The sequence below is a fragment of the Myodes glareolus genome, chromosome 7, assembly GCF_982192425.1.
Source record: "Myodes glareolus chromosome 7, mMyoGla1.1, whole genome shotgun sequence".
NCBI lineage: Eukaryota > Metazoa > Chordata > Mammalia > Rodentia > Cricetidae > Myodes > Myodes glareolus.
In genome coordinates this window covers 101,881,546-101,894,057 of record NC_142032.1, presented here as the reverse complement: position 1 = coordinate 101,894,057, position 12,512 = coordinate 101,881,546, and the positions used below count along the sequence as shown (strand labels likewise).

The 12,512-nt window shown below is 46.0% G+C and overlaps 1 protein-coding gene across 1 annotated transcript; it reads left to right on the top strand.

Moving 5' to 3' along the window:
* LOC125397271 (olfactory receptor 51G2-like) lies at positions 1-951 on the top strand. Its single transcript, XM_048429549.3, has one exon. It carries the CDS (start codon positions 1-3, stop codon positions 949-951), a length of 951 nt encoding a protein of 316 aa, XP_048285506.3.
* The last annotated feature ends 11,561 nt before the right edge of the window (positions 952-12,512 follow it).

The following is a 12,512-nucleotide window of genomic DNA, read 5'->3' as shown; positions in this document are numbered from 1 at the left end:
ATGTTCTGCAACACCAGCGCTCCTGGCCACTCTACCTTCCTCCTTACTGGCTTTCCAGGCCTGGAAGCCTCCCACCATTGGGTTTCCATTCCTATCAATCTCATCTGTGTGGTTTCCATCCTGGGCAACAGCATCATCCTGTTCCTGATCCGCACAGATCCAGCCTTACATGAACCCATGTACATGTTCCTGTCCATGCTAGCTGCCTCTGATCTGGGCCTCTGTGCCTCCACCTTCCCCACCATGGTGCGGCTCTTCTGGCTGGGCATTCGGGAACTGCCCTTCGACCTCTGTGCAGCACAGATGTTTTTCATCCATGCCTTCACCTACGTGGAATCTGGCGTGCTACTGGCCATGGCCTTCGATCGTTTTATTGCCATCCGGGATCCTCTGCACTACGCCACGATCCTTCCCCACTCCGCAGTGGCCAAAGTCGGAGTCGCGGTTTTAGCAAGGGCCATCCTACTCAATCTCCCTGCACCCATCCTTCTCCGGCGCCTGCTCTTTCCTCAGATCAGCGTCCTCTCCCATTGCTACTGCCTGCACTGTGACCTCGTGGGACTAGCTTGCTCAGACACTCGGATCAACAGCTCGGTTGGCCTGGTCTCCATCCTCCTCTCCCTGGGCCTCGACTCCGCTCTCATCATGCTCTCCTATGCTCTGATCCTGCGGACTGTGCTAAGCATCGCATCGCCCGGGGAACGGCTCAAGGCACTCAACACGTGTGTCTCGCACCTCTGCATCGTTCTCATCTTCTATTTGCCAAAGTTGGGACTGTCTGTGCTGCACCGAGTGGAGAAGCACAGCTACCCAGCTCTGGCAGTGCTCATGGCCAACCTGCACTTCCTGGTGCCACCCTTCATGAACCCTGTCGTCTATTGCATCAAGTCCAAGCAGATCCGCCAGGGCTTCCTAAAGCGCTTCCAACAGAAGAGGGTTGAGGCTTTCTAGGCCACCATGACCTCATCTTGGGGTGGTGAGGTGTAGTGAATGGGTCAACTTTTGAGGCCTTTGAGTGTCGTCACTGTTGAACCCTTTGGGGGCCCTCCTGACTTCTATCATTATAGACTTCAGACACTGAGCCTGTCGGAGAACTCCTTTGATAATCTTTTCCATGTTCCATTAAATCAGAGCTGAGCTTCCTAGACTGACACACGCTGCAGCATCTTACCCAGGCTGCACGTCTCACTGACAGAATGTTTCTGCCACTGTGTTAAAACACCCAGATGAAAAGCACCACAGGGGAGAAAAGCCTTTATCTGGTTTACAGATAGTCTGTTATTTAATGGACGCCAGCACAGGAGCTGGAAGCATCACATCTGTAGTCAAGAGCAGAAAGAGAATAAACACATGGGTTCTAGCCTGTGTGCTCAGCCTCCCCTTTCTCTCCTCTACAGCCCAGGAACCTTGCTGGAGGAATGGTGCCACCTAGAATGGACTGTTTCATTTAATGATCAAGGCAACCCTCTACACACATGCCCACGGACCAAGCTGACCCAGGAAACCCTTCAGTGGAGACTCCCTTCTCAGGTGGTTCTAGGTTGTGTCAAATTGATAGTTAAAACTAATTGGCATGCTGTCTACACAGGCATCGCTCCTTCCTAGATTTCCCTTTGCATTTTGTGCATAAACCCAAGGAAGAACTGACATAAACTCTGTTAATTGCCTTCCCCCAAATTTTGTATTAACTGACTCCTGTGTCAATAAGCACAGAGGGAGGCGGGTGATGGGGAAACACAGATGACAATATTGTACTTACTTGCAGCTTAGGGAAAGGTAATTATATCTTTCAAAAATTCTTTGAGAATTTCAGGCAATGTATTTTGATCAAATTCATTCCTTCCCAAACTCCTCGAAGACCCACCCCCCTTTTTTTAATCTTCTCAACTTTGTGTCCTCGTTAAAAAAAATCAAGTCCAGTTGTGCTGCTTATACACTTGTGGGTTTGCAACCATTCACTAGGATGTACTTGACCTATCAGCGACCACAGTCTTACATAAAATGGACTCTCTTCCTATTGGACAGCTTGCCAATAGCTCCTCAGCTAGGGATGGGACTTTGTGCCACCTTATCCCCCTCTTCCATGGTGGGATCTTATCTAGCCGAAGCCTGCAGATGTCCTGTGCTTGCTGTGTCAGCTGCTGTCAGTCTGCACGTCTACCGGGCTGTGTCTGGGAGGCGTGGTTTCCCGAGAGCGACCTACAATCTTTCCATCATCTCTGCTGCAGTGATCCCCGAGCCTTGGACGGAGAGGACGTGATATAGCTATCCCATTTAAGACTGAGCATCCAGACTCTCTTATTCTCTGCCCCTTGACTAGTTGTGCGAGTCCGTATCCATCACTACGCTCTTCAGAAAGCACCTGTCTGATGAAACTCGAGAGATGCACTCACCTATGGGTGTGATGATGTCGTTTGGATGGCTTTAACACTGTGTCTGTTTAGCAGAATAGTTGTAGTGGTTTCTCCCTTGGAGACCATGACCTGTCCAGCCACAGGTTCTTGGCGCTGGTAACAGTGCTAGTGCCACGTATGGGTTTCATCTTGAGAAGTGAGGTTTCTTTTTTTTTTCTCTTTCTTTTTCATTTATTAGATTTTTAACAAATACCAACCCAAATTCCTACTCCCTCCCTTCCTCTCATCTTCTCCCATTCCCTCCACACACCTTTCCATTCCACCCCCATCCAAGACTCAGAGAGGGTAAGGCATATAGCTTTGTGAAAGGTCCAAGGCTCTCCCTACTATATCTAGGCTAAGCAAGGCATACATTCAAAGAGAATAGGTTCCCAAAAAGCCAGTACATGCAGTAGGGATAAATCCTGGTGTCACTGCCTGTGGCCCCTCAGTCTGCCCCAGCCACGCAACTGTCAACAACATTCAGAGGGCTAATTTGGTCCTATGCTTGTTCCTTCCCAGTCTGACTGGAGTTGGAGAGCTCCCGGTAGCTCAGCTAAACTGTTTCAGTGGGTGAACCCATCATGGTCTTGGCCTCTTTGCTCATATTCTCATTCCTCCCACTCTTCAACTGGACTTTGGGAGCTCAGTCCACTGCTTCGAAGCAGGTTTCTGCCTCTGTTTCCATCAGTTGCTGGATGAAGCTTCTAGATGCCCCTCAACCGAAGAATGGATAAAGAAAATGTGGCAATTTACACATTATAGTACTACTCAGAGGTAAAAAACAATGACATCTTGAATTTTGCATGCAAATGGATGGAATTAGAAAACACTATCCTGTATCAACATGTAGAAAAATGAAAATAGACCAATATCTATCACCATGCACAAAACTCAAATCCAGATGGATCAAAGACTTCAGCATAAAGCCAGCCACACTGAACCTTATAGAAGAGAAAGTGGGAAGTACACTTGAATGCATTGGCACAGGAGACCACTTCCTAAATATAACCCCAGTAGCACAGACACTGAGAAAAACAATGAATAAATGGGACCTCCTGAAACTGAAAAGCTTCTGTAAAGCAAAGGACATAGACAACAAGACAAAATGACAGCTTACAGAATGGGAAAAGATCTTCACTAATCCCACATCAGACAGAGGTCTGATCTCCAAAATATACAAAGAACTCAAGAAATTGGTCATCAAAAGAAATAATTCAATAAAAAAAATAGAGTACAGACCTAAACAGAGAACTCTCAACATAGGAATCTAAAATATAAAAATGCCTGAAAGACACTTAAGGAAATGTTCAACATCCACAGTCATCAGAGAAATTCAAACCAAAACAACTCTGAGATTCCATCTTACACCTGTAAGAATGGCCAAGATCAAAAGCACTGATGACAACTTATGCTGGAGAGGTTGTGGAGTAAAGGGAACACTCCTGCATTGCTGGTGGGAATGCAAGCTGGTCCAGCCCCTTTGGATGTCAGTGTGGCAATTTCTCAGAAAATTAGGAAACAACCTTCCTCAAGATCCAGTAATACCACTTTTGGGTATCTATCCAGAGAATGCTCAATTGTGCCACAAGGACATGTGCTCAGCTATGTTCATAGCAGCTTTGATTGTCATAGCCAGAACCTGGAAATAACCTAAATGCCTTTTGATGGAAGAAAGGATAAGGAAAATGTAGTACATTTACACAATAGAGTACTACACAGCAGAAAAAAATAATGACATTTTGGATTTTGCAGGCAAATGGATGGAGCTAGAAAACATCATTTTGAGTGAGGTAACCCAGACCCAGAAAGACAATTATCATATGTACTCACTCATAGGTGGTTCTTAAACATAAAGCAGAGAAAACCAGCCCACAAATCATAATCCCAGAAAACCTAGACAGCAAAGAGGACCCTAAGAGAGACATACATGGATCTAATGTACATGGGAAGTAGAAAAAGACAAGCTCTTCTGAGTAAATTGGGAGCATGGGGATCTTGGGAGAGGTTGAAGGGGAGGAGAGAGGGAAGAGGCAGGGAGGGGAGCAGAGAAAAATGTAGAGTTCAACAAATATTAATAAAAAAAGAAAACACTATCCTGAGTGAGGTAACCCAGACCCCAAAAGATGAATATGGAATGTACTCACTCATAAATGGATACTAGCTATAAACAAAGGACACTGAGCCTATAGTTCATGATCTTAGAAAAGCTAAGTAATAAGGTGAACCCAAAGAAAAACATATAGATCCACCTGGAATTGGAAATAGACAAGATCGCCTGACAAAATTGGGAGCATGGAGGTAGGGGGTGGGGAGGGTAGAAGGGGAATAGGAAGGGAGAAGGGGAAAGGTAAGGAGAACTTGAGGGAATGGGATATTCAAGATGGAGGAAGGATAGAGGTGAGAACAAGGAAAGAGATATCTTGATTGAGGGAGCCATTATAGGGTTAGCAGAAACCTGGCACTAGAGAAATTCCCAGGAATCCACAAGGGAGGCCCGATCTCGACTTGTCCTGTAGTCAGACTGATGAATATCTTAAATATCTTCCTTCCTTCCTTCCTTCCTTCCTTCCTTCCTTCCTTCCTTCCTTCCTTCCTTCCCTCCTTTCTTCCTTCTTCCTTCTCTCTCTCTCCCTCTCCTTCTTTCTTTCTTTCTTTCTTTCTTTCTTTCTTTCTTTCTTTCTTTCTTTCTTTCTTTTCTGTCCTGTGTACCTTTTCCTTTTTTTTTTTTTTAGAAAGTTTGTTATTGTCAGGGTTAAGGAAGTTATTTCTGGGAGGCACTTGTTTCTTAGGTACAAATAGTAATGCTAGACTTTCCTTCGGTTCCACAGCAGTTGACCTACTGGAGTTGATAGTCTCCAAGAGGCAAAGGATTCAGGGCTGTTTGTTCATTGATGTGTCTGTCTTTAGCATTAGGAATGGTGCCTTCTGAAGAGGGACACAGGGTCTTCAATGGATCCGTGAGTGGGGGAGATGCAAGGGTAAGATATTAACAGCTGGTTCTCAGGAGGGCAGAGAACTGGGAGATCTGAATGTCTAAGGCAGACGAGGGGAGCAGGCAGCTAATATATTAACTGGAATGCACGACGTAAGGCAGACAAGGGAGCAGGCAGATAATACATAAACTGGAATGCATGAGGTAAGGATGGGTGTCACGGACCTTCAGATTACTATTTGGGAAACTATGCTCTTAGACCACAAGAAGGTGGCTTCTTCCAAGACAGTAGCTTGGAGAGGAGCCAAGGACACTGTGAAATCTTTTCCATTACTGCTTCCAAACTTTCAGGAGACTGAAGGATTTCATTCAACTTATGCCCTTTCTCTTGATACAAATTATTCAAGTATTTATTGAATAAATGTGGATATTCCTGGTGGAAAAAGCCATGACAACCCTGCTAGGTAGAACTTTTACTTTATATCTAGATATTTGAGACCCCAATGATTATGGTCATTTGTCATTTTCGTAAATTGAGAAGAGAGAGAATAAGGACCTTGGGGGCAGGAAGACAGCATGAAGAGTTATGAATCTCAAATAAAGATGTGTGACTGGAAAGCTTGCTTGCCCTGCTGTTTCCTCTGGCCATTTCCTCTGGCCACAGTAGTGTGAATTCTGTGCGTGTCAGTAAGTAGAAGGAGGCTTTTGTGACCCCGTGTTGGATCCCAGGCCTTTCCCAGCTCCTCGAGGTGCTATGCAGGACTGTTTACCCAACCAGTCTAGCTTCCTGTCATCTCCTCTGCTTGCTCCACCTAGCGGTTAGGGGAATTAGCATAGAGAGCCTTATCCTCTATTGGCATGGTAATTCCACCTGCAAAGAAGGGTTCTCACAGCGGCACCTGCCATGTCTGTCACTGCAGCTAGCTCGGCACCCCCTGCCCGGCAGATTCTGTCATCCGGCGCCAGGCGCCCAACACCTTGATCTCACTTGCAGCTGGGAGGGGGTTCTCCTCCTTTGGCCTCTAAGTATATAAACCTGGAATTTCGTTGAATAAAGTTGATATTTACCTTTTGGGCAAATGATCCAGGTCTCTCTCTCTGTGTGTGTGTCTGTTTTTAACTCCTAGGACATTGTTCCAAGCTCGCGGTTCGATACAGGAGGCGCGCACCCATATCAGGGGAAAAACGGGCTTGCAGAATTGGGTGGAACATCTGGAGGCACCGCTTAGGATCAGAGAAAAAACAGCTGCCTTCTGCTCATCTGCTCATCTGCAAACGAGAGCTTTGGGGAGGTAAGACCCCGTGGGAGTCACCCTCAAGAGGGCTGGCCAGCATCATAAGTGTGTAAGTGTGCAAGGAGGGTGAATTGGCTTGGTTTCGGAAAAATGGGTGCCGATTTGTCTGTTCCGGCGTTAAAAGGCCAATTAGCAGATCAGTTGCTGGACCTCGTAAGGAGGCTAGGCACCAAGATCAGAGTTGACACTGCACAGGAGATCATAAAGACGATTTCAGAGCTCAGTCCTTGGTTCTCATTAACAGGAGGTTTTAATATCATGGACTGGGAACAAGTCAGGGCTGATTTATGTATTGCTCAGAGAGAACAGGGAACTAAGGCTGTCCCCCTAGCGATCTAATTGCTATGGCGTCTTATCAGAGATGCCCTCCTCAGTGAGGATGTAATAGTGAAGGAACAGTTAGAGGTTTTGAACAAAACCCTTGAGGAGATTCAGAAAGTAGAATCTATGAGTTCTATCAGGAGTTTTGAGGAGTAAGAAATCAAAAGCATTGAGAATTTAGAAGAGGAAGAGGAAATATTAGAAGGCGAAATTGCACTTCTAACCAAACAGCTGGAAAAAGAGGAAGGCGGGGCCGCTAACAGAGATCTCCCTGTGAGACTTCTGCCACAAAAAACATTTTTTTGCCACCCCAAACCGTTGTGCTATGGTTCTCGCACCTATCGACCTAGAGGCGGGAACTCGAGAGATGTTAGACGGACCTAATAATCTGGGTAGAGAAAGGCCGATTTATCCTGCTGAGGAAACTATCGGTCAGCAAGTACATAGAATCAGAAAGCTTGACTCTCTGGCCTCTAAGGATGTCAAGCAACTGAAAGAGGCGGTCGTTGCCTACGGGGCTCACGCGTCTTTTACTGTGGCATTGCTGGAGCCCTTCGCTAAACTTAACCTCACACCCAGGGATTGGACACAACTTTGCAAGGCCTGTCTCTCGGCGGGGGGGGGGGGGGGGGGATTATTTGCTGTGGAGGGGTGACATGCGAAAAAATTGCAAGGAGACCGCATGGCATAATGCTACCACAGGTTTTCCCCAGCATAACCTTGACATGCTACTTGGTGAGAGTCAATATTCTGACCTTACAGCACAGAATACCTACAATCCCGCAGTTTATGCTCAAATTGCTGCCGCGGCGATCAAGGCCTGGAAAACTCTGCCCAATGTTAAAACAGGGGAGCAGCTTTCAAAAATTGTACAAGGACCTACAGAGCCTTATTCTGAGTTCATTGACCACCTTTTAGAGGTGGGCAATCGTGCTCTTGGGGATATAAATTCACCAATGCCAGTAATAAAACTATTAGCCTATGACAACGCTAGCAGATCTTGCCAAAAGGTTCTGTGCCCACATAGAAACAGGAGTTTAGATGATTTTATCCACCTATGCAGAGACGTGGATACTCCCCCTATGGTGGAACAGGCGAATGCTTCTGCCCCTAGGAAAGTTCCAGGCAGAGCTAGATCTGGAAATTGTTTTCACTGTGGCAGGCCAGGCCAAGCCGCAGAGCCGCACAGAGTGGAGCCTGCGAGTGGGTCAGAGCCAGGCGGCGCAGAGAGGGAGTGGAGTGCACACTTGGCCCCGGTGGCCACTGTGACGGACAGCGGCCCCACAGGGGATGATGGAGGCACATGCCTCCCATCCCAGCTCTTTGGAGACAGAGACCTACAGATCTCTGTGAGTCCAAGGCCAGCCTGGTTATAGTTAAGTTCCTAAAACAGCTAGAATACATTGCTCCCAGAGACCGGCGAGGGAAGCCGGTTATGGTGGCGCACGCAGGCAGGATTTGCCTCATCTAGCCGATGACATCTGGCATGGTCCAGGTCATGTACTAATGTAGCATGGTCCAGTTCATGTATTAATTTGGGAGAGGAGCAGTGTGTATGTTTCCACAGGACGCAGATCACCCCATTTGGGTCCCCGAGCAACTGGTATGGACTGTGGATTCTTCCGCCCAAAGACCTGAAGACGAGACAAAGCCAGGAAGTCCCACGGATGCTGGCTTGTCTGTGGCGGAGCTGGCGGATTCCTGAGAAACGATCCAGCTCCTGATTTTACCCTTTTCCCAGCTCCCTACCCTTGTTCTGCCTTGATCTGTCAGTCATTGCCGTGCCTGCCCCTATCCTGTCAGCAGCTCCTGCTATGCGCTGCGGAAACCTTGCCGAGGCAGGCTGAAATGCCATGGCCGTTCAAATTGAGCTAAATTTTCAATTGAGTACTGCAGTTTATTTTTATGGACTGGGTATGGGTTTTTGACCTCTGCTGGTCACAGAATAGGCTTTTTGCTGTCTTACCTAAATCTTGGTATACAAGATTTGCTAATTGGCATTATTATTAATCTAGTTAGATTTACCAGGGGCCTTTTTCACCGGTACTGGTCCTTGCTTAAGGGGCTCTGTCTCTGAGCAAGTTTTTAAGGAGTGTGCTAAGCACAGTCTCCTTTTGGAATGCTTGTGTGTGCTGGTGCATCATTCCATGGTGCAGAGCCGGTGGCTACTCAGGTTCGCCACACGGTAAGTCCTATTAGGCATTCACCTCGGAGCATCTTTCAGCTTAAATCTGGCTGACCTAGTTGATGCATGACCTGAGCCAAAGACGGGTTTGGTTGCATGGAGGGGCAATCTCAACCTAAGACAGGGATGCGTTTAGACCTGGGCACATTCCGTAGACAAGTAAGGGATCTAGCCTGGCTTCCATCACGCCTAAGACAGGTCTGGTCATCATATTTTATATTTAATAAGGGAGATCTGCTGGATCCCAGGACTTTCCCAGCTCCTCGAGGTGCTATGCAGGACTGTTTACCCAACCAGTCTAGCTTCCTGTCATCTCCTCTGCTTGCTCCACCTAGCGGTTAGGGGAATTAGCATAGAGAGCCTTATCCTCTATTGGTATGGTAATTCCACCTGCAAAGAAGGGTTCTCACAGCGGCACCTGCCATGTCTGTCACTGCAGCTAGCTCGGCACCCCCTGCCACCCGGCAGCTCCTGCCACCCGGTGCCAGGCGCCCAACACCTTGATCTCACTTGCGGCTGGGAGGGGGTTCTCCTCCTTTGGCCCCTAAGTATATAAACCTGGAATTTTGCTGAATAAAGTTGATATTTACCTTCAGGACAAATGATCCAGGTCTCTCTGTGTGTGTGTCTGTTTTTAACTCCTAGGACATTGTTCCAAGCTCACGGTTCGATACAGAAGGTGCGTACCTGTATTGGGGAAAAAGGGGCTCGCAGAATTGGGTGGAACACCCCGTGTTTGAGGTTACAGACACTGTCCTTAGAGATCAAGAAACAAGGATGAAAAACACAGGTTTAGAAGTCTGGGCTGTGAAAGCCATTGCATGGTCAGAATAAACTGGTTTTTCTGTGGGAGCATGGAAGACAAGACTACTAAAATAAATACAGAAGGTGGAGGCCTGGCTTGCAAATTTCCATTTTGATATACTGTGTACTATCCAGCCAACAACATCAGTGAATTTGGTTTGGCCCCTCTTCTGCTTCATGTGCAAGTCCAGTAACAAGAAGGTTCTAGATCTGGAGGAAGTCCATTTCACTGAGGGTTTTACCCTCAGTTTCTGTCTGAAACTAGAGGTTCACAGATGGCATGCATAGACAGTCAAACAAACAAACAAGCAAACAAACAAACAAACAATTGTTTTAGAGCCCAGAGGCTAGAACATTCCCATTCAGAAGATGAAAGGAATAGACTTGAGGAGAGGGAACCTGGACTCCATCACACTTAAGTGACAACATCTCTGAGCTTGGCAATGTCTTTCTCTTTTCATTTTAATTTTTAAATATTTATTTATTTTATCTGTATGAATGCTTTTTAAAATATGTTTTAAAATTGAAATAGAACTATATCACTTTATCCCCCCTTTCCCTCCATCCCCTCACAGGTACCTGGAATAAGGCATGAGTTTTTGCCTGCATATTTGCATGTGCATCATGTGTGTGCCTGGTGCTCATGTAGGTCTAAGACCTGGTGTCCGTGGAGGTCTAAGGGAATGCTGGATGCCTGGAACTGGAGTTTTGGATAGGTGTCAGTCACCATGTGGGTGCTGAGAGTCAAACCCAGGTCCTCTGCAAGAGCAACACAAGTCCTAAACTGTTGGATCATCTCTCGCATCCCATTGGTGATGTCTCTCAGGGTTCCCTCTCTGTCGTTGCAGCTGACTTTTCATGGCCATTATGACATTACAAGCTGGTTGGGATCTAGGATCCTGTACCTCTACAACTTCATTTACTGTGCAAACATCTCAGCATGGCCCACAGTCTTTACCTTTGCTTTACAAGCCAACTACAGAATGGCTGAGTCGGGCATAATAAGGACTCCCGAGATGACCTCTAAAATGCTTTGCTATTAGTTTACCCTGTAGAGATTGTTAGGATGTAATGTTCAGTGGTCTTAAGGTTTCAGTGTCAATAAAATGTCCATGCACTGGCGCATGCCTTTAATCCCAGCACTCAGGAGGCAGAGGCAGGTGGATCTCTGTGAGGTTGAGGCCAGCCTGGTTTACAAGAGTGAGTTCCAGGACAGTCAGTATTGTTACACAGAGAAGATCTATCTCAAAAAACAAAAACAAAAACAAACAAAAACAAAAAAAATGTCCATGCACATGAATATAATGCTTCTGTTCTTACTCTGTGTTCTAATCAGACTGCATGGGTATGCGGAAAATACAAGTTTGAAAGTCTTGTTCTGCCTCATGCTTCCATGTGGCCTTCAGCTAATTACAGCACCCTTCCGAGGTGCCATTTTCTTAGATGGAGATACCTTCCTTGCAGAGGTGAAGACTTGACTGTACAGAGCACACAGTTCAACACTAGAGGACCCTTTGATGTGGATTTAGTTATTTGACTAGTGACGTTTTTCCCTTTTACTAGAAACACCATGGAGACAGTTTCTTGACTTAGCCAATCTTATTGGTGAACATGGTTTAGTCCATTGCAAGCCTTTTATGTAATAAAGAAATAAGCAAAAGACTGCATTCCTAGTCTTTTGCAACTGAAGGTAGCATTGATTCAAGTTGCAATTGCCCTTATACCACAATGACGTGGAGATGAAATGGGCTCCATTTGGAGAATTTTAAGAAGTACAGGAAAATGCAATAATGCTATAACTTGGTGTCATTTATCCCTTGGGCCCCATAAATCCGAGGCAGTGACCTTGCCTAGCTGTCTGCTCTCCCAGATCATGTCTAATTTAATTATCCTTTCCCAGAGCTCCAGAAACCCCGAGAGACATTCCTAGCTTTGAGAGCTGATTTGAGAGTCTTCCAATTCCTTATCACCTGAACCATTAACACAATTTCACAATTCAGTTAAACTTAAGAAGAATGCTGACCTACACTTTAGAAGTATTTATAAAGATGACTTTTAACCCTCGCCTAGCAAAGGAGGCGTGGTTTGATATTTCCTTTTTATGGAGGAAGAATATTGCTATGTCCTGGAGTTGGGGGAGGACAGACTTTTCCTCTCACTGCTGTTTATAGCCTTCCTAAAAAGCGTGTGTGTGTGTGTGTGTGTGTGTGTGTGTGTGTGTGTGTGTGTCTGAGAGAGAGAGAGAGAGAGAGAGAGAGAGAGAGAGAGAGAGTATTTATGTATGTATGTAGGCGAGAGGACAACACAAGCTGTCATTCCTCTGAGCACTTTATTTACTGAACTATATCTCCTTGACCCCTAGGCTTCAATTTTAAAAGTTTATGGATGATTTTCATGCAGCGCCCTGCTTCTATCTTCCTTTCTATACATCTTTTGTCACATCATTGGCAGGTATTGATAAGGCATTGATTATAATATGCTGCTGCCCTTCTTCAGAGATGGACTTTACCATTGAGTAACATCTTGTCTTTCATTTGTTGGTGTGTAATGACATTTCCCCAAGACTTTAGATTGTTATC

Excerpts from the sequence above, each read along its gene's own strand:
- LOC125397271 (XM_048429549.3), top strand. The coding sequence starts at position 1 with ATGTTCTGCAACACCAGCGCTCCTGGCCACTCTACCTTCCTCCTTACT.